Here is a 24,585-nt window from a genome sequence, read left to right as displayed (position 1 = left end):
AGTGGGACAGTCAGGAGTTTTGGCTTGTGCTAGGAGCCCAGACACTGGACTTCCAAACCAGTCCAGGCTCTCCTTCCCAAACCTCACCCCTTCCTGGAAGATGGTCCCAGCAGGTTTGGGATGATCCCCTGGTTCTCGTAACCCCTCCTCCCCGTTGGCTAGGGTCTGAGCTGGGAGAAGGGGCTTTCCCTAGGAAGGGAGCTGGGCCAGGAGGAAGGTGGAGATGTAGAAGATGAGGCTGGGGATGGGACTGAGTCGCCACGGCAATACTGTCTCACCTGCCTGCCCAGCCCTTGAGGGCAGGGCTTCTCTGCTTGGCCCAGCCAATAGGACCCTGGGCCAGCTTGGTGGGGTGAGGCCAGTTACTACTGGGTGGAGTTGGCTCCTCATAAAGAGAGGGAGAGTTGTCCCCGGCTCAGCATAACCGTAAGGCCGTGGTCAAGATGAGAGGTAAGTGGGGTTCCTCCTCTGGGTCTGAGAGAGAGGCACCTGAGGAAGGAGGTGTTGGACCCTGAAGCAGGGAGAGGAGCTAGACTGGGGAGTGGGGATGGGCCGGGGGTGTTGAGATGGGCCCAAGGGAGAGTCTGGGCAGAGGGTCATGCCAGGGGAGGGATGGCGGGGACTGAGACGGGACGGGAGTTAGGTCAGGGGCCATAAACAGGTCAAGGTGTTGAAAGTGAGTCAGGAGAATGGATACAGGTCTGGGGAATGAGTCTGCGGCTTGGGCCATGCAAGGCGAAGGACGTGGGGACTGAGACGAGAAAGGTGGTAGCTCAGGGAGGCGGGAACACTTGTCGGGGTGGAGAATGGGTTCGGGAGGTTGAGGTGGGCCTGGTGGGGGCTGCAGGGAGGCTTGGGCCTCTCTCCCATGAGGCATAGTTACCCCCCTCCCCTTTTCTGAGGAGTGACCCCTGCAGAAGGCCCCTCTGGCACTGGGAAGGGCCTGCCCTGCGAACCAGCTGGGTCCCTGCCCCTCCTCAGTGGGTGGAAGATCTCTTTTCCTCAGAGAGCTTCAGTTGTCCTGCCTGTGCAAAGACTGGACTGAGGAGGTTCTCACCTGCCCCAAAACCCAGGGCTAGCGCAAGGGGGCTCAGTGTGTCACAGCTCCAGGCTCTTCCCCTTTACAGCAGGTGGCACTGAGGAAACACAGTCTCTTGTTTCAGATGCTTAGATGAACTTCTCTGTACATCAGAGCAGTTAAATGTAGAGAAGAAAACCAAGTCACTCCGGGCTTATTGCACGTTATATATTAACTATGGTTTCCGATCTTGACTGCACACTAGAAAACCTGGAGGGTTTTGAAAATCTAATGCGAGACGGGAGAAGAACAATAGGACTGCCAGGTTCCCGCAGGGCACCAGCAGTCATGGGGAAACTGGGCGTGATTCCCCCCCTCCCTTCCCCTGCAGAGAACTGTGCTATACAAATGCACACACACACATCCTCTCACAAATGCACCCATTCCCGAGGAACACAGACACCCTCAGGCTCCCCCACCCAACCTCGTGCTCAAATACACACACAGAAGCAAACACAAGAGGAACAGCAACCAAACTCTTTCAAACTCAAGCAAATGCATACGTATCATCCTCACTCCTCCAAACCCAGGCCAGCACACACCCATTTCTACAGCCCCTCTCGCTTTCCCATACACATCCATCCACCCATCTCCTCAGGTACCCACACTGTCCTTCACATAAAATCACAGATAATGCACGGTTCTACAGGGCAACCATCACAAACTCACAATCACAGCCACTGTATCACAGACAAGCTCACACACACTCACCATCAGAGGCAGGCATGTTTACACTCCAGTACGAAGTCACACACATTCATGAGTTTCCAATCGCGTGCACACGTGTGAACTTGTAGTCCACATTTGCAATCACACAACTAACACGAGCATAGTTCACATCTACATTCAGACCCCACACAACGCAGTCACCCCTGCACAGACACAATCACAAACACACGTATTCATTAACAACCATACATTCAACAGACAGTGCCTGACCTTATCACTCCCACTCATTCACACAGCCAAACTCACACCAGATAGGGCAGGGTACAGAGCCCCAGCTTTCTGCAGCCCCCATCCCTTTCTCTGCCCCAGGGATCCTGATCTTGGGGCTCCTGTTGGCTACTCCCAGCTGCCTTGGCTACCCTGAAGACTTGATCAGGTGCTTCCAGGACCCCGAATATGAGTCTATCTGTGTCACAGCCCAGGAGGGCCTCCACACCTCCCCGCTGCCGAAGCGCGTGGTGGTGGTGGGAGCTGGCATGTCAGGGCTGACAGCGGCCAAGGCCCTGCAGGATGCGGGCCACCAGGTGAGCCGGCCTTGGAGGGGCCTCAGTCATTTGCCTCCAGTTTGCTTCATTAGGTGGAAAAAGAAAAGGAATGGGGTTACAACCAATATTTAGACAACTGCACAGAACCCATCAGGGCTCTTAGCCCTTTGTCACTGTCCCTTAAAAATCTGGGTACCCCTGAGACCAAACTGCAACTTGGGTTCTTTTGGAAATAAAAGTGGAGAAGGGCTCTGCTAAGCAGAAAGGCCGAGAGGTGCTCTGAGCCCTGCAGCTGTGGGGCTCTTCTGCCTCACTCACATTACTCAGGGCCCTCTGGGAGGAGCCCACCCCTTCCCCAGCTTGGTTATCCTGCACATTCAGAGACCTACTGCTGGGAATTCCAGACTAGAGCCTGTGGCTGGTGGGGGCGGAGTACATGATGGGAGAAGGGAGAGCATGACCCTGGGAATGACAGCAGCCTCTCTGGGCACCAGGTCACCATCCTGGAAGCCAGCGACCATGTCGGAGGTCGAGTGGTGACATTCAGGAATGAGAAGGAGGGCTGGTACCATGAACTGGGGCCCATGCGAATCCCAAAGTCCCACAGGTAAGTCTCAGGAAAGGGATGGAGCAAAAGGCAAGAAGGGAGATCAGGAGGGGGGCCCTGCTGCCACTGTGTCGGAGTCCTTTCAGATTCACTGTCTCATGCGATTCGGTCCTGCGGGTCAGGACTAACACTGGTGCCCCACTCGACAGAGGTGATCAAGGCGCAGAGCCCAGGGTCATGCAGAAAGTGGTAGATCTCAAACTACCAGCTATTATGATTATGATTATTATGATTATGATTATGGTTATGATTACTACTACAACTACTATTATTATTATTATTTGATGGCATAATGTAGGATAATTGACCTGTAAAAGTAACAGCCCATATTTAAAGTACACAGTTTGATGAGTTAATGGTAAATATTATCATAATTATCATTATTATATATTAAATAATTATAATTATATATAATATATATAACTACATTATATATGATATAATGATAATAGTAATGGTAACTATTATATATAATTATATATATAATTATATTATAATATATAATTAATATATATTAAATTATGTAATATGATATAATAATAGTAATGGTAACTATTATCAAAATTATCATTATGATAGAATAGTTACCATTAGCTCATCAAATTGTGTACTTTAAGTGTGTGCTGTTACAGGTCAATTATATTACATTATGCTCTCAAATAATAATAATAATAGCTGCCATTTGTTGAACACTTACTATGTGCCCAGCCCTGTGCTACACACTCTATGTGCATTATTTCATTTGATCTTCACAACCCTATAATTTAATACTCTTATTTTTCTTATTTACAAATCAAGAAACTGGGCTCAGAGATATTAAGTGACTCATCCAAGATTCTCCTAGGAGAAAGTGACAAAGCTCCTCTTCAGAATCAAGCGGGCACCTGGCACAAAAGCATATGGTCAATCTCTAAAGCATAACTGACTCCTGGAAGAGAACCCGGCCCCTGGTTCTGGCGCTTCCAAGACAAAAATGGTCCCTCACCCGGTGTCCCACACACTTCCAAAAATATGACTTCTTTTTTGCCTTAAGTGGAAACTGAACCCCAAGATTTCCCTCCAAACACAACCAAAAACTAAAACAAAAATTAATAGTACCATACCAAAGTAGGAGTCTTTAGATATGGCCTCAAACTTCCTTAGAAGTGGAAAATGGAATGTCAAATACTGTCTGAAACAAAACGTCTGTCTCTATATTTGAGTTCTATACACTGGGCCTCATTCAGTGATGGGTGAACTCCCTACTCCCTCTCTCCCTCGGGGCAAAAACAGGAGGAAAAGCGGTAATGCCACAGCACGAGAAGGCAAAGTTGGAGATGAGGAAGCAGTTAGTCTGAGCTCCCCAGGCACTTAAAGAAACTGGTTTTCCTGGAAATGGTTTCTATAGTGAGGCCAGTGGGAACGAGGTGCCCTTGGGATGGGTGCCATATGATGCCTCTATCTGCTCCAGGCTGGTCCACACCTATGTCAGGAAGCTGGGCCTGAAGCTGAACAAGTTCATCCAGTATGATGGCAACACCTGGTACCTCATCAACAGAAAACGCTACCGTGCCAGAGAGGTCAAGGCCAACCCAGAGCTCCTAGGCTACTCCACAAGCCCAAGAGAAAAGGGCAAGAACGCTATGACTCTCTTCTACCAGTCCATTGCCAAGGTGATTCCTGCCTCATCCCTCCCAGGGTTGGGCGAGAACAGGGTCTGGCCAAAGGCCACCTGGCAAGTTAGTGAATGGGCCTGGGCCACCTGACTCCTACCTGGTACTCTTGTGATTGGTCTACCTTCTTTCTAACACCCCCTAAGAATGTGGCCACCCCACCCCTAGTGCCCATCTCCATCTCTTCTCCCACCCCTGTGTTGTCCAGTGGTCCATCGCTTGATTAGGCAGTGGAAAGAAAGGAAATCACTAGGTAATCCAATCCTTGGTAATGAGTCAATCCTCCTAGACTACTGAGAATGTCTTCACCTTAAATTTTGGTCTCCAAAGGTCTTTAAGTGAAGGAGAGATTTAGGGGGAAAGAGAACATTTAGGAGGTCCTGGAAGGACCATTCCCCTCGTCCTTCTATCTGCTTCCTATTTGCCCCCATCCTCTTCAAAGGAGCATCCAGAGAACCTAGGAGTCCTGCCTCTGGCTCTATGGCTTTAATCTAAAGATGCTCCCCCTCCCTCCCCTCTGCAGCTCAAAAGAAGTCCGAAATTTTTCAACTGCAGCCACCTGATGTCCTTTTATGATTCTTACTCCACCAAGGTGAGTGAGGCAAAGTCCCAGGATAGGGGTGGAAGGGGGTCTATGCTCAGTCTAGCCCCTTGAGGTTGTCCCCTGCCTACCAGGACCCTCTCCTCCCAATGCCCAAGGCTTCACCTCCCTGGAATCCAGTCCCACCCCCTTGCCTGCCCCAGGCTCCTGTTGAGGCTCCTTCCTACATACTGGGCCCTTTGTCTGGTGCTTCCACCTCCCCAAAGGCTTACCTGTTGAAGGAAGGGATGCTGAGCCAAGGAGCAATAAAGATGATTGGGGATGTGATGAATGAGGATGCTGGATACTACAAGTCCCTCCTGGAGTCCCTGCGGACTGACATGATCTTCAAAAGCAACGAGTAAGGATGACCTGAACCAGGACTCGAATCTGCCCCCTCCTCTGACACTTAGAGCACAGAAAGAAAACTTTATTATTAAGTAGTTACTATGTGCCAGACACTTTCCAAGGACTGTCACATTTAATGCTATAATCACCTGGAAAGTAGCTACTGTAATTCAGAGCCATTTTACCAGTGAGAATGATGAGGTTCAGAGAAGTCATGTAACTTACCCAGGTTCACTCAGCTCGGGCAAGGGCTGGAGCCACGATCTCAACCCAGGTCTGTAGGACTCCTCCTGGGATACAAAATTGCATGGTGGCTGAACCCATGGGCTTTGGAGCTACACTGTGTATGTCATCATGGGAAAGTCCCTTTTCTCTGGATGTTTTCATTTTCCAAACTATAAAATCAAACAATAACCCCTCTCTCACAGAGATTAGTTAAGGTGATGTATATGAAGTATCCAGCACAGGCTGCAGGAGGCTAGGTTTCTCCCTTCTCAGACTGGGATCGCTGCTAGCAACTCAGCAAGCTGACCTTGCACCTCCCACACTCACCCTCCCCCGCTCTTCACCCCTGCAGCTTCTCTGAGATCACCGGTGGCTTTGACCAGCTCCCCAAAGCCCTCAGCACCAGCTTGAAGCCTGGAACCATCCATCTGGGCTCCAAGGTGGAGATGGTAGTGAGGGATGGGCCCGAGGTCCAGATTTCCTACCGGGTGGGCAAGCCCAACTCGACGCTGCACACCCTCACCGCAGACTTTGTCATCATCTCCACCTCGGCCAAGGCCACGCGCCTCATCACCTTTGAGCCGCCGCTCTCCTGGGACAAGATGGACGCGCTCCGCTCGGTGCATTACACCAGCGCCACCAAGGTGGTTCTGGTCTGCAACGAGTCCTTCTGGGAGCGGGATGGCATCCGGGGCGGGGTCTCCATCACAGACCGACCCTCACGCTACATTTACTACCCCAGCCACAGCCTTCCCAGTGGCAAGGGTGTCCTGCTGGCCTCCTACACCGTGGACGATGATTCCCTCTTCTTCATATCCATGAAGCAGGACCAGGTGGTGGACATCATCCTGGAGGACCTGGCGGCTGTGCATCAGATCCCCAAGGAGGAGCTGAGGCGCATGTGCCCCTCCTCTGTGGTCAAGCACTGGTCTCTGGACCCCCTCATCATGGGCGCTTTCACAGAGTTCACACCCTATCAATTCGTGGACTATTCGCAGAAGCTCTTCCAGCCAGAGGGCCGCATCCACTTTGCTGGCGAGCACACTTGCCTGCCCCATGCCTGGATGGACACTGCCATCAAGTCTGGCCTCCGAGCAGCCAGGAACATCCAGGCTGCTGTGGACCAGGAGGCCACAGGGAGACAGATGACCTTTACCAACACTCAGAATCATTACTAACCCTGAGAGAAATCCCTTAGGGAATCTGGCAGAAAGCAGGCTGCATGTTCCCCTGGCCCACAAGCAGGAACCCAAAATACCAAAGAACCCAGGTGGTAAGTCCACAGGAAACATCACCCTCTTCCCTGCTTCCCTCCCCTGCCAGCCCTGGAAAAGGATCGGCAGAGTCAGGGTATTTGGAGGGATAAGGGGAAAAAATAAAGGATGGAGTGTGCCAGAATCAATCAGCCCTTAGCATGCACAGTAGTAAAAAGGGGAAGAGAAATGTTGGACAACACCTGAATTCTGTCATCTACAACCAGAAGCCCCTAAAGAAACAGACAAACCCAAACCACAGCGATGTTAAACCAGAGATTGACCACACGAACCCTCAGTGCAGCAACTCCCCATCACTGCGTGCCTGAGCCAGGGGCCTTACACCTTGGCTCCACTGGAGTCTAGGTAGGTGGGGGAGATGAATTCTTTTCTGCTTTTTTGAGCCTGCAAGTGTAGGCTCTTGGCTTTCTAGAGATCTGCTGGCCCATGGACTTTTCTCTCCACCTTCATCTCCTCATCGCCAGCCAAAACGCACCTCCCTGCCTCTGCCTGGCCAGTCCATCCATCCCCCTGGGAGGACACCAGGCTCATTCCACATGCTCCCTCCCCACTCTGTTCCTAACACCTGCCCTGTCCCTTCCAGGCCCAAGTGAAATTGTTCACTCGCCCCAAATCCTTCCTTAATGGCCACACTCAAATGCCAGGCATCATTCTCCTTTGAGCCACATCCCTTCCTACCTAGTGTCGAAACATTTGGACTGTGGATCTTCTTATGCTGCTATATAGTTACTACACGAGGGCCACTCCTGGGTATTTGGGTCCAAGTGGGCAAAAGGAATAAGTGAATAAAGTGGTAAACCCTCTCCCTGGAGAATATTCCCAGCAGAAGGCCTCTGAAGACTTGCATGCTGAAACATGGGGTGCAGTGTCCTGAGACTGGCACGTTTATAGGAGGAAGGGATACAGGAAGAAACCACACTTCTTACTGCATTTGGTCTATTGTTAAAACCCTACCCTACTTGATTCTGGTTTCCCATGCACCCCTATAATAGTCAGGACTTTTTCTATTTCAAGAGCTAGAAATCAAACCCAAACTACCTTAAGGGAAAAGGACATGGTTTGGCTCACATATCTGAAAAGTCCAGGGTGAAGCTCACTTCACTCAGACTGACTGAGTTCAGGAATAGATAAATCATCATTAAGGTCCTCTCTCTTTCCACCTCTTGACTCTGTTTCCCTAAATTAGCTTCTATTTTGAGTTGAACAATGTCCCCAAAAGTTCATATCCACCCAAAACCTGTGAAGGTGACCTTATTTGAAAACAGGGTCTTTGCAGATGTAATCAGGTTAAGATGAAGGTACACTGGATGTGGGTGGACCCTAATCCAACCACTGGTGTCCTGATAAGAGGGAAAGCTGAACACAGACCTAACACGGAGGGAAGAAAGCCATGTGAAGATGGAGGTAGATCGGAGTGATGTACCTACAAACCAAGGAATGCCAAGGACTGCCAGAAACCTCCAAAAGCTAGGAGGAGGCATGGAACAGACTCTCCCTCAGAGCTCCCAGAATGAACCAGCCCTGATAACAATTTGCTTTTGAACGTCTAGCCTCTAGTACTACGAGAAAATAAATGTCTGCTCTTTTAAGCCATCTAATTTCATAGTAATTTGTTACGGCAGCCATAGGAAGCAGCTTCCTTCTTTCTTTTGGCAAAGAATATGGTTAGAAGCAACTCCAAAATTACATCTTTATAGGTTGCCATCCAAGAGAAAAGAAGGGGCTTCCTTCTCCCAGGGTATTCACATTTATATTTTTATGCTGCCCACCCACCTGCTTGGTCAGGGGTTCACCTCTCAGCCTAGAAAGTAGATCTTGTGACTGGCAGCCCAGCCCAGCTGCCAGTGGAAGGAGAGAATGGGACAGTCTCTTAAGATGAGTATGCTAAGCAGATAAAGACAACAGATGGACACTACAAAGTGCAGCGTCTCCGAGTTGGGCTATGGAATACAGCTAAGCCATTCCAGGGCTAGGCTAAACCAGCTCCCCGGGGGGCTTCCACTGCAAGATGGTTCACCACCAACAGTCGTGATACACATGGTGAGCCTCCTGGAACCTGGCTCCATTAAGAGAGGAGTTGTTTTCCAAACTGCCTCCTGGATTGTTTATCTTTGGTAACCTCATTAGTGCCATGACAAAAGGCCATGCTTTCTCGAGGCTCCCAGAAGAGAGAAGTAATCCTGACCCACAGAAGCCCAGGCAGAAACAGAAGCAGACGGCAGAACCAGGGGAAAGCAAGGTCCCTGAGGAAGAGCTCACATGAACCCCCTTGGCTTAGAGGAAGACTCTGAAGAAGCAAGTCAAGGAGGAGCACAGGCAAGAACAGGGCATCAGATCCACTGGAAATAATGGCTCTTTGCCGCCTCTGTCCATTGGATGTAGCAATGAGGCCCCAGGGGCTTGGAGTCAGCTGAGCAGAGAGGATGGAGCTGGGTGAGGGGATGGAGGGTGACAGCCAGACTCAACCTGTGGTTTGGAGGTACATGATTCAGCATTTGGATGGAAGTATTAGGCAGAAAATGAAAAGGTTCAGAGATGCCTTTTGTTGGAGACAGAGAGCTGCCACACAGGGTTCTTAATTACAAAAAACCAGAAACCAAATCTGAGTGACTTAATTTGAAGAGGAATTTGAGGAAGAATGTCAAGAAGCTCACAAAATTGACAGGAATGCAAGTGGGCAGATGCCAGAGGAGACCTGTGACCTGAGCCGCAGCCAAGCTCCTACCACAGGAGCAGCCTGATAGGTGGCAGCGTGGCCACTGAGCACTGGTGTCGCCATTGGGACCACCACCACTGACCACAAGATGCTCCTACTGCTGCCAGAACTAATTCTCAAATGTCTACTGTTTTTTCATGTCTCCCATATGCCAAATCCCAGATGGGAGCATCCAGTTGGCTGAGTCTAGGTCAGTGCCCACTCCTGGCTGCAGGGTCAGGGAAAGCAAGTAACCAACAATACTCTAGTTTTTGAGGTGGGAGGGGAGGTGCTGCCTTCCCTCAGACCTTACTGTGCTGGATTCACCAGGCATAGGAAGTAGGTATTGATGTTGGTGGCCATAAGGCAGAAGTCAAGGTAACTCCCAAAGGGAAAGACAGGGTACAGATCACCTCTGCTACAAGAGCCACTGCATCTCTAAGCCTCAGGTCCTCAGCTGGACAATTAGGATAATACCCCACCATATCATGGCCAAAGGGATTTGAGATTATGTACAAAAGGCATGTAGAGATTGTGCATGCATAAAGCACGCAGAAATTCTTTGCCCTCCCGTGCTCTGAGAGAAGAATTAGGGATGAGGACACCAAGGTTCAGTGGGATCGGGTGACTTGCTGAAGCTTTGACATCCAGGGAGAGAATTCACAGCCAGGGCTGCCTGAGTCAGAAGTCCAGCTCTTCCCACAGCACAATGCTGCTAGTCTAGTTAGAGAGAGGAATGACTGGCCTGAAAGAGATGGGGTAAAACTCAGACCAAGCAGACACTGAAGCAGGCGAGGTTGCAGGAGCTTCATGAAGACCAGGACGAGCATGGGCCAGAGCTGACCACGTATCTCGGTAACACATTATCCCTACAAAGCCTCGCTCCCTCGTTTCCGTTCTACATGCTTTCTTAAGAGGGTAAAGGAAAAAGGAAAGTTATGGATCCTGAAACCAACAGCCTCTCTACAGATCTCTACTATGAATTTCAGTGAGGAGCCTTTTTTATCTTTCTCAAAATCTGGGAATGGCCATAGAAGGGTGAGTGCATAGAACAGTCATATGGAACATATGCCTTAACAAAAGCAAAAGCAGTTGAGAATGACTCCAATAACTGCCGAGAGGTAAAAGCATGCCCATTCCTTCCCAAAATGTACCACCCACACAAAGCCACCTGGAGGTCTCACTCCAGGAATCCCAGGCTGAAGCTTACTCTAGGGGCATGGAGAGTCTTGAGCAAACTTCACTTGGAGTGCCTGGGTGTGACATCTTTTCCTGCCCCCAGGGGTCTTCTTGGAATCCATCAAGGGGCAGGAAGAGAAGATCACGGAGTACATCAAGGACCAGGGGCCAAAGGCCAGAGCTCCAGGTTATGGAGCAAGGCTAGAACTTGGAGTTGGGCCCCTTTGAATGCTAAGAACCCACTCACAGGCCCCAGGAAAATGGACAAGGCAGGAGGGGTGGAGAAGGAAGAGGAAGGGGACCCTGCCAGGAACAAAAACTCAGACCCTCTTCCCCTTCCTTTTCCAAGCATTTTGTATTCATCATTAATTGTTAATCTTCCTGCTTCACAGACAAGGAATTGAGGCTCTGAGAGGAAGGTCAACCCAGCATGCGTGAGAGCCACACTACATGGTAATAATAATAGCCGTCATCACTGAGTCTTACTGCAGGTGTTACGCTAGAACCGTACATTCATTTCCTAACTGAATCCCCATCAATAAAAAAAACTTCTGTGAAATAGACACAATTATCACCTCTATTTTGCAAATGAAGAAATTGAGAACCAGAAAGCTTATTTTGTTTTAGCTTGCACAAACAGGATTCTCTAACTGGTGCCCTGCATGTCTATGCACATTTAAATTTAACATGTAAATTAAACCAAAAGATCTCCCAGAAAAGGGAACCCTCCTATACTGTTGGTGGGAATGTAATTTGGTGCAGCCACTATGGAGAACAGTATGGAGTTTCCTTTAAAAAACTAAAATTAAGGTTGCCATATGATCCAGCAATCTCACTCCTCGATATATATCTGGAGAAAATGAAAACTCTTAATTTGAAAAGATACATCAAAATCTGAGAACCCTAATGTTCATAACAGCAGTATTTACAATAGCCAATAGCCAAGATATGGAAGCAACCTAAATGTCTATCAACAGATGAATGAATAAAGAAACTGTGGGATACACACATACACACACACACACACACACACACACACACACACACACACACACACAGAGTGGAATACCACTCAGCCATCAAAAAGAATGAAACAATGCCATTTGCAGAAACATAAATGGACCTAGAGATTATCATACGAAGTGAAGCAAGTCAGATAAAGACAAATACCATATGATATCACTTACATGAGCAATCTAAAATATGATACAAATGAACTTATTTACAAAACAGAAAGAGACTCACAGACATAGAAAACAAACTTATGGTTACCAAAGGGGAAAGGGGGTGGGGGAGGGATAATTTGGAATTTGGGATTACAGCAGATACAAACTATTATATACAAAATAGATAAACAACAAGATATTACAGTATGGCACAGGGAAAAATATCTTGTAATAAATCATAATAGAAAAGAATATGAGATAGACAGATAACTGAATCACTTTGCTGTACACCAAAACTAACACAACATTGTAAATCAACTATACTTTAACAAAAAATGTAATAAAAATTTTATAAAAGATCTCCCAGATCCCCTGTAATAAAAAGTGAGTTAGTCCAAACCAGGGCCAGGCCCAGTATTATTTTAAAACCACTTAAAATAATCAGAATGCTGCTTCTTCCTGGAGCCTCTGATTGTCTGAAGGGCTTCCATTCACTACCAGGGGTGCGGCCCCTGTCTGTCTCTCCTAGGCTAGAAAAGAAGGAAATAAACTTTCTGGTGAGACTCCAAGGAAATGCAAATTAAACTTCAGGAAGCACTTTCAACTGTGCACCTGGGAAGATTGGGAAACAGCTTTTTCTTGAAATGGTCCCATCTTGAGCATGGGGGTGGAGAATGAGAATCAGCCACTATGCCCCAGGCTGTCGTGCACCTGGCAGGTAGCTGGAATTGAAGCTCCCCAAGCTCATCCAGTGCAGTGGAAATGCTGGCTCCTCACCATATGGCAGCACTAAAGTAGGTTTTGAGACCAATGCTGGGTTCCTGAGCCACTCGAAAGAAGAGGACAATTCAACAGAAGAGCACTGACCTAACAGCCCGTCACCACCCCTGCACCACACTGCACCCCAAGAGGGAGGCAGGGAGTGTGCATGGACTGAACATGTGCTTAAAGATCATGAAGCTGGGCCCCATTTTTAAAATAGGGAAACTGAAAAGCCCAGAGGAATTAAAAATAAAATCAAGGAAAATAGAGTATCAAAAACTTCCCAGTCTAATTTGACAAATAAAGAGAGCTTTTGGAAATGAAAAAACATAAATAAAATTAGAAACACAGAGATAGATTTAATTGAAGGTTAGAACTCAATTGAAAAGATAATTACTAAACTGGCAGAAAGAGCTGAAGAAACTTAGAAACAAAGAGATGAAAAATATGAAAAAGAACTGAACAGTCATGTAGGCCAGAGGGAGAACATCCAGTATAAATTTAATCCGATGTAACAGGAAAGAAAAGATGGAGTGGGAGAAAGGCAATATGGAAGAAATAATAACCGAAGATTTTCCAGAATTAATGAAACACATAAAACAACAAATTAAGGAAGTTCAACAAATTCCCAAGCTGGGATAAATAAAAAGAAATGCACACATCATAATCAAACTGCTGAACACAAAAGACAAACGTAAGATGCTAAAAGCAGCCAGAACAGAGAGATTACCTATAAGGACTGTCAATTAAATTGATAGCTGGCTTCTCAATAGCCACACAGACCAAAGTACACTGGAATAATATCTGCAAACTGCTTAGAGAAAATAATAGTCAGCCTAGAGTTCTAGACCCAATAAAATTATCTTTCAGTAACAAGAATGAAGAAATTTCTAGGTAACAAAAACTGATAGGTTTTCCATATACAGAACCTCACTAAAGTATCTTCTGAAGGGAGTAAGTTAAGAAGAATAAAAATGATTCCAGAGGGAAAGTCTGAATGGGAAAAAGGAATGTGGAGCAAATCCTACTGTAAGCATGTGGTAAAGTCTAAACAAACAACACATGTGTGAAACAATAATAACTGTGACCAGTTTTTAGTGTTAAAAATTTTTAAATATAATCAAAATCCTGGACAAGAATAATCCATAAGTCAAGAAGAAGGTGATTGGAGATAAAATATATTGTATTGCAGTAGAAGAAATAATACAGTACAGTACAGGACAAGACAAGGGCTTAGTAAAGTGAACTTCAAAGATTTTTAAACCTGGAACAAATTACCTATCCATTCTATTATCCCCTTGGTTAGAAACAGATGCTTCTGCTGTTTAAATAGCAATGTGCCCAGATAAAAACCCACATTTCCCAGCCTCTTTTGGAGATAAGCATGACCAGAGAAATACAAAAAAAAAAAAAATTGTTAAATAAAATACCTAGAAATATTTTTTTAAAGGGAGCTGACTCAGCTAAAAGGGCTCTCTTTTTGTCCCTTACTCTTTACTTTCTTCCTACGTATACCTCACATGAGATGGCTAGAGCTCCAGCAACCATTTTGTGACCAAAAGATAGCCTCCACTCAAAACATCAGAAGAACAACAACAGAATAAACATAAGAAAAACAGAAGTAATGATTTAATAAAGAATTAGAAATGTATTACTTAGAAAGTAAAACAGTAGAATATATAAATGCAAGAGCTTTTCAAAACAACAAACGTAAATACATAAGTTATTAGCTAACCTATTCAAGGAAAAAAAACAGAAGAAAGCACAAATGTATAACATAAAAAATGAGAATGGGAAAATAACTAGTATGGAGCAACTTTAAAAAATCATACCTAGACTGATCTTCCCAGTTATGTGCAAATAAATTTTATACCTGGATATGATAGCTTATCCTCTCAGAAAATGAAAATTAATAAAACTGATTTTAGAAGAGACAAGAAAGTTTAAACAGACCGATTACAATAATGAGGAATAAAGTTGTCAAAGAGCCAACTCTCCCCAACAAAGCACCAAATAGTCATGGTGTCACAGAATTCTACAAACCTTTAAGAAACAGATCATTCCAGCTTTGTCAACTGTACCACAGGGAAGAGGAAAAATAAACAATGAGAGGACTTTGAAAAGGGTGATAACTACAGGTATAATTAAGGATTTAAAAAAAAAATCATTAGAGAATACTATGAATAACTTTATACCAATAAATTTGAAAATGGGTAATTTTCAAGTTGGTGAAAAGGACAACTTCACATAATTTCATATAAAAATATAATTTGGATGAAATGGGCAATTTCATTTAAGAATTTACCAAAACTGAATGAAGAGAATTTTTAATACTTAACATTGATCTACAACTTTTAAATACATAGAATAGTTTATAAAAACTTAATGCCCCCTCAAAAAAAAAAAAGGCCCTGGAAATATAAAAGCCTAACATTCAAGTGACATTTTATTGTATACAAAGTATTCCAATAATAGAAAAAAGGGGGGGAGTTCCCTCAAATTCATTTTAGATGGCCAGTCTAATTTGATACCAAAGCCAGAAATAGAAGGTTGAAGAAAGAAGAGGTATGGACCAATCTCCCTTATGAACAGAGATGTAAAGTGTTTTCCTAAATTATCAAACCATATCCCGTGTAAGATAAGATATATATATATATGTCTATATATCTTAGCAAATAAGGGTTAAAGGAAACGTCCTTAACCCATCAAAAGATATCTCCTAAAAACCTATAGCAAACACCAAATTTCATGGTAAAATATTAGATACAATTCCCCCAAATCAGGGATAAGACAAAGATGCCCACAATGACCACTTCTCACACTGTTCTGGTTGTCCCAGTTAGTGCAATAAGACAAGAAAAATAAAGTGTGAGAATGGCTAAGGAGGAAACAGAACTGCTAGCATTAACAGATAACATTACATTGATATTAAGTCTTTGTCTACAAAATCCAAGAGAAAATACAAATTATGGTGTAAATTTATATGAGAGTCCAACAAATTTTGTGAAAGAGCAAAAAGACTAAAAAGAATCAAAGAAAAATTTAAGCTATTAATATTATTTAAAATGTAAGGTGATTAAGACCCACATAAATACAGTCAATTGACTTTTGACAAATGAGCAAAGGCAATACAAAGGAGCAAAGAAAGTCCTTTCAACACATGATGCTGAAACAACTAAATATCCACAGGCAAAATAAATGAATCTAGACACAGACCTTACACTTTTTGCAAAATTAACAGAAAGTGAAAAACATTTATGTAAATATAAAACACAAAACTGTAAAACTCCTAGAAAATAACAGACGAAAATCTAGATGACCTTTGGTATGGCAAGGACTTTTTAGATATATGACACCCAAGGCACAATCCATGAAAGAAAAAATTGATAAGCTGGACTTCATTAAAAACAAAAACTTTTGTTCTGCAAAAGACAATGTCAAGAGAATGAGAAGATAAGTCTCAGACTAGAAGAAAATAGACACATCTGATAAAGGACTGTTATCCAAATATACAAAAAAATCTTAAAACTCAACATTAAGAAAACAAACAAACTGATTTTAAAATGGGCCAAAGACCTTAACAGATGTATGGCCATTAGCATAACTGACGCCATCCTGACCCTTACAGTTTCTCCTTTCCTTCTGCAGACTCTACCATGACTGAACTGTGCAGTAAACCACTTTTCTGTCATCAAGGGCTTTGTAAGTTAATAGATATTGTTTAATAATCATTAAGACCAGGTGGCCTCTAAGCTCTGTTAGTTCCAAAACAATGACGAAAACCACTGACGTAATTCCAGCAGCCACAAGACTAGTTACCCATTCATAAATCTTGACTTAGAAATGCATGTCCTGTTTCCAAGCACATATCCCATACCCTAAGTTAGCTATAATATTGTCCCAGTGGCCACTCAGTGAGTGCGAAGTGCAGCAGCAAATGCTTCCAGATCATTGTCCCCATCCCACCCCATGAGTAAGTAACCCTATAATAAACGGATCCATTGATTATATGGAGCTCCATTCAGGTGGCACTTTTCTTTCTTTTTTTAAAAAATTTATTTTTTTTTTTGGTGGGGGGAATTAGGTTTATTTATTTATTTTTAGAGGAGGTACTGGGGATTGAACCCAGGACCTTGCGTATACTAAGCATGTGCTCTACCACTTGAGCTACACCCTCCCCCAGGTGGCACTTTTCTTTCCCTCTGTCCTCCAACAACAGACACCTCACCAAAGAAGATAAACAGATGATAAATAAGCATATGAAAAGATGTTCTGTATCATGTCATCAGAGAAATAAAAATTTAAATAACAATGAGATACCACTGCATACCTATTAGAATGGCCAGAATCCAGAACACAGACACCATCAAACTTTGGCAAGGATGTGGAGAAACAGGGATTCTCATTTATTGCTGGTGGGAAAGCAAAATGGTACAGCCTCTTTGGAAGACTGTTTGGAAGGTTTCTTACAAAGCTAAATACACTTTAATTATGCAATCTGGCAATCACACTCCTCGGTATTTATTCAAAGGAGTTGAAAACTTATGTTCACACAAAAGCCTGCACACAGATGTGTATAGCAACTTCATTCACAATTGCCAAAACTTGGAAGCAACCAAGATGCCCTTCACAGGTGAATGGATAAACTGTGGTATATTCAAAAAGTAGAATATTATTCAGCACTATAAAGAAACGAGCTATCAAGCCATGAAAAGATGTGGAGGAATCTTAAATACATATTACTAAGTGAAAGAAGCCAACCTGAAAAGGCTACATTCTGTATGATTCCAACTATGTGACGTTCTGGAAAAGGCAAAACTATGGAGACAGTACAAAGATCAGTCATTGCCAGGGGGGAGGGTTGGGGGACATGAATAGGTGGAATGGAGGATTTTTAGGGCCATGAAAATACTTTGCATGATACCGTAATAATGGATATATGTCATTATACATCTATCCAAACCCATATACTGTACACCACCAAGAGTGAATCACAATATAAACTATGAACTTTGGGTGATTATGGTGTATCAGTGTAGGTTCATCAGTCATAACAAATGTGCCACTCTGGTGGGGATGTTAATAATGGGGGAGGCTGTGTGGCAGGGGATATATAGGAAATTGCTGCGCCCCCAATCAATTTTGCTATGAACCTTAGAATGCTCTTTTAAAAAATCTTAGTTTAAAATGATAATTAATAAATCCCCACATGTTTGAAGATCAAAAAATACATGTTGGGGAAAGAAAGAAATATCAAAATTCCCCATTGGTCAAAGAAGAAAAATCACAGTCAACAATGAACGTACACTGAACTTTATGATAACGAAAATTGTATAGATCAAAATTTGAAGGCTGGAGAAGTACCTTAGTTCAGGCTGTTATAACAAATACCATAGACTGGGTGGCTTACACAACAAACGTGTATTTCTTATAGTTCTGGAAGCTGGGAAGTCCAAGATCAAGATGCCAGCAGATTTGCTGTCTGGTGAGGACTCTCTTATTGGTTTGCAGTTGCCTTCTTACTGTATCCTCACATGGAGGGGAGAGAGAGAACAGCAAGTTCTCTGGTCTCTTCTTGTAAGGGTTTTAAGGGCACTAATCACGCCATGGGGGCTCCACACCCATAACCTCATCTAAACCTAATTACCTCCCCAAAACTCCATTTCCAAATATCATCACACTGAGGGTTAGGGTTTCAACATGTGGGTTTTGGGGGTGACACAAGCATTCATCCATAAAAAGAGCTAAAGAAGTGCTTAGAAGAAAATTCATGGTTTTAAATACAGCTATTTTAAAATAGTGATTGAAAAATCATAAAGTAACATCCATCTCAAGAAATAAGAAAAAGAATAAAATATAAACTCAAGGAAAGTAAAGAGTAAAGAACAGAAATTCACAAAATAAAAAACAGGCATACAACAGAAAAAATCCACAAGGCCAAAAGACGAAATGGCACACTCCTTGGAGGACTAAAGAAAACAGAGAAGGCAAAAAACAAGACAAAATAAGACCTCTAGGAAAAGAGAGACAACACCATAGATACTAAAAATGCATAAATCTGAAAATTTTTATCAAATGGACAAAATCCTAAAACAAAATCCAAAAACTAACATAAAAATAAATTTTACAATGTGAATTGTCTATACTTAGAAAACAATCTTTAGTTCAAAAAAACTGTGCACAAAGAAAATTCCAGGTACAAATGCTTTCAACAGTAAATAAAATTCTACCCAATATTTAAGGAAAATACATCAATCTTAGATCACCTCTTCCAGAGAAGAATAAAACTTCCCAATTCATTTTACCCACTACTATCACTGCTTCTACACACGTTGTACTGTAAAGCCTCACCAGTGCAGTAAAGCAATAAACAGAAATAAAAACACAAAGATTGGCAAGGAAGAAATATAATGATCAATATTCTTAGATTTATATAAGAATCTGTTTATATAAAATTCTGAAAACTTATCAGAATTAGCAAAGTTGCCAAAAATAGATCAATATGCAAATATTAATCATATTTCTATATCAGCAAAAAGTTATAAGATAAAAAATTTTTAGAGATATACTTTGCAGTTGAATAAAAAATGTCAAATACCTGAGAATAAATCTGACAAAGATTCTGCAAGACCCATACACAGAAAAGAATAAAACAATATTGAGAGACATTTTTAAAGACTAAAAAAAATGGAGAGGTTTGTAAATGTTCATAGGTCAAAAGACAGTTTTGTGAAGATATCATTTCTCTCACATTAACTTTGTCAATGGACTCCAACTCCCAAAAGTGTGTGTATGTCTACCTTTTCTTCAAGGCTGGTATCCTGGTTTCCTTGTTTCTCATCAGCCTTTCTTTGAAGATCTCTTCCCTACATCAATACAAATACATTAAGAAAAATGAGGTAAAGACTTCATGGACAACATGGTGTACATAAAAATCATTCTCTAAAAATTCAAGAAGACCAACCAAAGTGTAGCCCAGAGTGAGAAATTTAACATGGCAGTTTAAACCAAACCAAGGGTAAAATCCAAGTTTCCTGACTTACCTGGATCTAATCAATAAGGAAACAAATTCAAATTTAAGAAATAATTGAATATTATAATTCAGGGCAGACTTTTTACATAAGTAAGACACATCAGAGAGAGGCACATTTTCTATAGAGCCATCAGGATTCCTGCCCTAGACCTGGTCCATGAAGGCAATAGTGGTTACAGACCTTTTTCCCTATAGGCCACATTAAAAGCTTTTTACCAAGAATGAGAATTCTCTGATGGGTGAGCAGGTTGGAACTATTGCTGAAACCCTTCTCACAGGTGGGATATTTGTAAGGTCTCTCCCCAGAATGGGTTTTGATTAATGATGAGCAATGAGCTTCAACTAAAGCTTTTCCCATAAACTGAGCACTTATATAGTCTTTCTCCTTTGTGGGCTCTTTGATGCATAAAAAGAAATCAACTTCATTGTTGTATAATTATACAATGGAATACTACTCAGCCATAAAAAATGATAAAATAATGCCATTTGTAGCAAAATGGATGGCCCTGGAAAATGTCATTCAAAGTGAAAAAAGCCAGAAAGAGAAAGAAAAATACCATATGATATCACTCATATGTGGAATCTAAAAAAAAAAAAAAGACAAATGAATTTATATATAAATCAGAAACAGACTCACAGACATAGAATACAGACTTGTGGTTGCCAGGGAGGTGGGTGGGAAGGGATTAACTGGGAGTTTGAGATAAACAAGTTTATACTGTATAGCACAGGAAACTATATTCAATATCTTGTAGTAGCTTATGGTGAAAAAGAATATGAAAATGAATATACATATATTCATCTATGACTGAAGAATTTTGCTGTACACCAGAAATTGACACAACATTGTAAACTGACTATACCTCAATAAAAAAAAAAAGAGAGAAAGAAATCAACTTTAGCTGAAGCTCTTCCCACACTGAAAGCAATGATACATTTTCTCACCTGTGTGGGTCCTGTGGTGCACTGTAAGTTGGGAGCTGTAACTAAACCTCTGACCACACTCTGGGTACTCATGGGGCCTCTCACCAGTGTGTGTCCTCTGGTGCTGGCGCAAGTTGGAGCTGTAGCTGAAGCTGTCCCCACACTCCTGACACTCATAGGACTTCTCTCCAGTGTGAAGGTCCTGGTGGTCAATCAGGCTAGAACTCTGGCTGAAGGTCTTCCCAAATTCACAGCTGTTGTAAGGCTTCTCCCCCATGTGTGTCCTCTAGTGGGGTGGTGAGGTTGGAGCTCCGGCTGAAGCTCTTGCCACATTCTCCACACTGGGGTGGCTTTTTACCAGTGTGTGCCCTCTGGTGGGTGATGAGGGCTGAGCCTTGGCCAAAGGGGCACCCACAGAGCACCATTACGGCTTCTCTCCAGTGTGTGTCCACTGGCATCTAATAAAATTTGAGTTGTTACTGCAAATGATATGACCGATCAGGGATTAATATCCAACATAAACAGCTCATGCAACTCAACACCAAAAAAGCAAACAACCCAATTTTTTAAATGTGCAGAAAGCCTAAACAGACATTTTTTCCGAGAGGACATCAAATGGCCAACAGGCACATGAAAAGATGCTCAACATTGCCAATCAAGGAAATGCAAATCAAAACACACAATGAGATACCACCTCACACCTGGAATTAAAAAATACAACAAACTAGTGAATATAACAACAATAACAAAAAAGTAGCCTCACACATATAGAGAACAAACTAGTGGTTACCAGTAGGGAGAGGGAAGGGGGGTGAAATATAGGGATGGGAGTAAGAAGTACAAACCATTAGGTATAAAACAAGCTACAAGGATATATTGGACAACACGAGGCATATAGCCACTATTTTATAATAACAATAAATGGAGCATAACCTTTAAAAATTGTGAATCACTATACTGTACACCTGTAATTCATATAGTACTGTAGAGCAACTATACTTTAATTAAAACTTCTTTTTGAGCTGTTACTGAAACATTTCCCATAGTCTGGGCAATGATAGCATTTCTCTCCTGCGTGGATCAGCTGATACTTAATAAGGTTTGAGCTCTGAGTGAAATTCCTTCCACACTTAGAACATATATATACACACCTCTACACGGACCCCTTGCGACTTGTAAATGACCTTATACCATCCTCTTCAGGAGTAGACCTTCCCTGATTATGTTCCAGGGATGTTATTTCACATTCAGTTTCAAAGTCTCTTCTCTGGTAACACCATACAGAAGATGAAAACGCATCATCAGGACATCGTGCTGTACACCAGAGATTGACACATTGTAACTGACTGGACAATCAAAAATAAACAAATAAAGCACCATCAAGCGACACTTCTAAAATGTTCTCTTCTGTGTTGTCTTCTTTCTCACTTCTGATCTCAAAACCTGAGAAAATGCAGTTATCTTATTTTCATTTCCTAAGGAAGATCAGGATTAGGATTAAGGGGCCTCAATAGTTTGAGGTTTTTAAAGGATTTCTCACCTTAGGTCTCTGCACACATGAACCCTTAAGACCTAGACATCTCTTTGTAGAAATAAAATAGTGGGGTTTTTCCTACTGATAAGAATAACATACACTTACTGTAAAAGGTGTAGATAGTACCAATAATAGATTCATTCTATATATGCTACTTGATAATTTGTATTTCCCCCCAACATATAATGGGCATCTTTCCATGCCTAAAATATAGACCTACATCATTATTTTTATTTGCATACTGGTATTCTATTCTATGGATTAAAATGAAGTGCTTATGAGCATCTCCTTTGGAATCAGACAGTCATGAATTCCAATGCCAACTCTATCATCTACTAGTAGTAGGATCTTGGGCAAATTATTTCATCTCTTTCAGCCTTAGTTCCCTTAACTGTGAAAGGGAGATGGCAATATCTACCAAAAATGTGAGAATTAAAATGAAATAATGCCTAAAAAGAATTTTCAGAATACCTAAGACATAATAATAGCTTTATAGATGATAGATCCAATTTTTGGAATAACTATATTTTATTTTAAATAATTATCAGTGAACACATAGATTATTTCTAATTTTTCCTTTAAAAAACTGTGGCACAATATATTCCTCTGTATACATGTAGAAAAATTTTCCCATTTGTGGAATTTGGTTTTATAGGTTTAAGCCATGAAATGAAATTTCCAGGTCAAAGGATATTGATGACACAGTGTTTCTAACCCCCACCAAAGGCTTCACTAACACTGGGAGAACTGTAACTTGTAGACAGAGCACGGAGAAAGACTGAAGCATAGGAGCCTTGCAGTGGAGAAATCAGGAAAAGGTATAGTCCTTCTTGGGCAAACTTTATTGTGTGGGGGAAATGGAGGGAAGAAACCAGAGTAGAAAGTGAAAGAGTATACACAAGCTCTGAAGTCAAATCGTCTGGATTCAAACCCGTATCTGCATATATTAGCTCTATAATCTTGGACAATCACTTTTAAAAAAAAAAATCTAAAATTTAAAGAAATGGTAATAATATGTATTTCCTAACTATGAGGAATAAATAAACGAATGTATACAAAAGGTTTTATGTAGTGCCTAACCCAAGGAAGTGCTCAGTAAATGGTTGTTATTATTGAAAATACCAGCTAAATTAGGAAAATGAAAATGAGGAAAAACAGAGCACAGAAAAAGAAAGAACACTTCCCAATGAATGCTTTAAGAAAAACACAACCCTGGTATTAAAACTGGATGATAGCATGCAAAAACAGAACTTTAGACCGCTTTCCACTTGTGAATATAGATATAAAATTCCCAAATAAAATAAGGGCAAAAAACCCCCAACAGAGTACTCAAAGAATAACACCATGTCCAAGAATGACAGCACGTCCAAGAAATGGCTAAGAAATGGGAGCAGTTTTAAACTTTTTGTGTCTCATTTTCCTTATCTGTAAAACATGATAATAATACAGTAGGAGCTACCTTATAGGGTTATAGTATTGAGTTGAACATAAAGAACTAAGAACACTGGCTGGTGTATAGTAAATGCTTAATAAATATCAATTATCATATTAGCATCATCATCTCTACTACCACCCCTGGAATGCAAGAATGGTTGAACTTCAGGTAGAGAAAAATCATGATCACCTTAACTGCTGTCAAAAAATCATTTCATAAAACTCAAGACCCATTTCTTTTAAAAATACTAAGCCATCTAGAAATATATGTAAGCCTCTCATGTACCAAAAAACTATAGCAAATATCATTCTTGAAGGATACAAGGATACCTCAGAGATATTGAGGATTTGGTTCCAGAGCACAATAAAGTGATTATTTCAATAAAGTGAGTCCACATGAATTTTATGCATATGAATTCTAATGCATATGAAATTTATGTTTACACTATACTGTACTCCATTAAGTGTGCATAGCATTGTCTTTAAAAAGTGTACATACCTTAATCTAAAAAATAATGCCATTGGGAAAATGGCACCACTAGACTTGCCCAACACAGGGTTGCTGCAAACCTTCAATTTGTAAAAAATGGAATATCTGCAAAGCACAATAAAACAAATCACAGTAAAATGAAGTGTGCTTGTATCTATTATCATTGTTTTTAGGCCACATTTTCTGGATGTCCTAGCCAATGCAAGAAGTCAGGAACAAGAAACAAAAGGTATAAATATTAGAAAATAAGGGGTAAAACTGTCTCTTACACGCAGACTATTTGCAGATAATCCGAATAGTCAGAAGATCTGAGGCAGGGAAAATTATTAGAATTAACAAAAAAAATTAGGGCAAGCGTTGAAACTGTGTAGTGAGATGGCCCAATACAAA

General features: G+C 42.2%; 2 protein-coding genes across 11 annotated transcripts in view; one reads left to right on the top strand and one right to left on the bottom strand.

Moving 5' to 3' along the window:
- The window catches only part of LOC102517729 (olfactory receptor 2A12), a 187,512-nt gene that overhangs the window by 15,171 nt on the left and 147,756 nt on the right, over positions 1-24,585 (bottom strand). The window lies entirely within an intron of this gene.
- Positions 378-6,950, top strand: LOC102517966 (L-amino-acid oxidase). Its single transcript, XM_006173082.3, has 7 exons — positions 378-450; positions 2,117-2,331; positions 2,787-2,899; positions 4,350-4,551; positions 5,075-5,143; positions 5,359-5,492; positions 6,057-6,950. The coding sequence occupies exons 1-7, from the start codon at positions 444-446 to the stop codon at positions 6,880-6,882; spliced, it is 1,566 nt and encodes a 521-aa protein (XP_006173144.1). The 5' UTR covers positions 378-443; the 3' UTR covers positions 6,883-6,950.

This window comes from Camelus ferus, chromosome 13, assembly GCF_009834535.1.
Source record: "Camelus ferus isolate YT-003-E chromosome 13, BCGSAC_Cfer_1.0, whole genome shotgun sequence".
Lineage (NCBI taxonomy): Eukaryota > Metazoa > Chordata > Mammalia > Artiodactyla > Camelidae > Camelus > Camelus ferus.
This window is presented reverse-complemented; position numbering and strand designations above follow the sequence as displayed.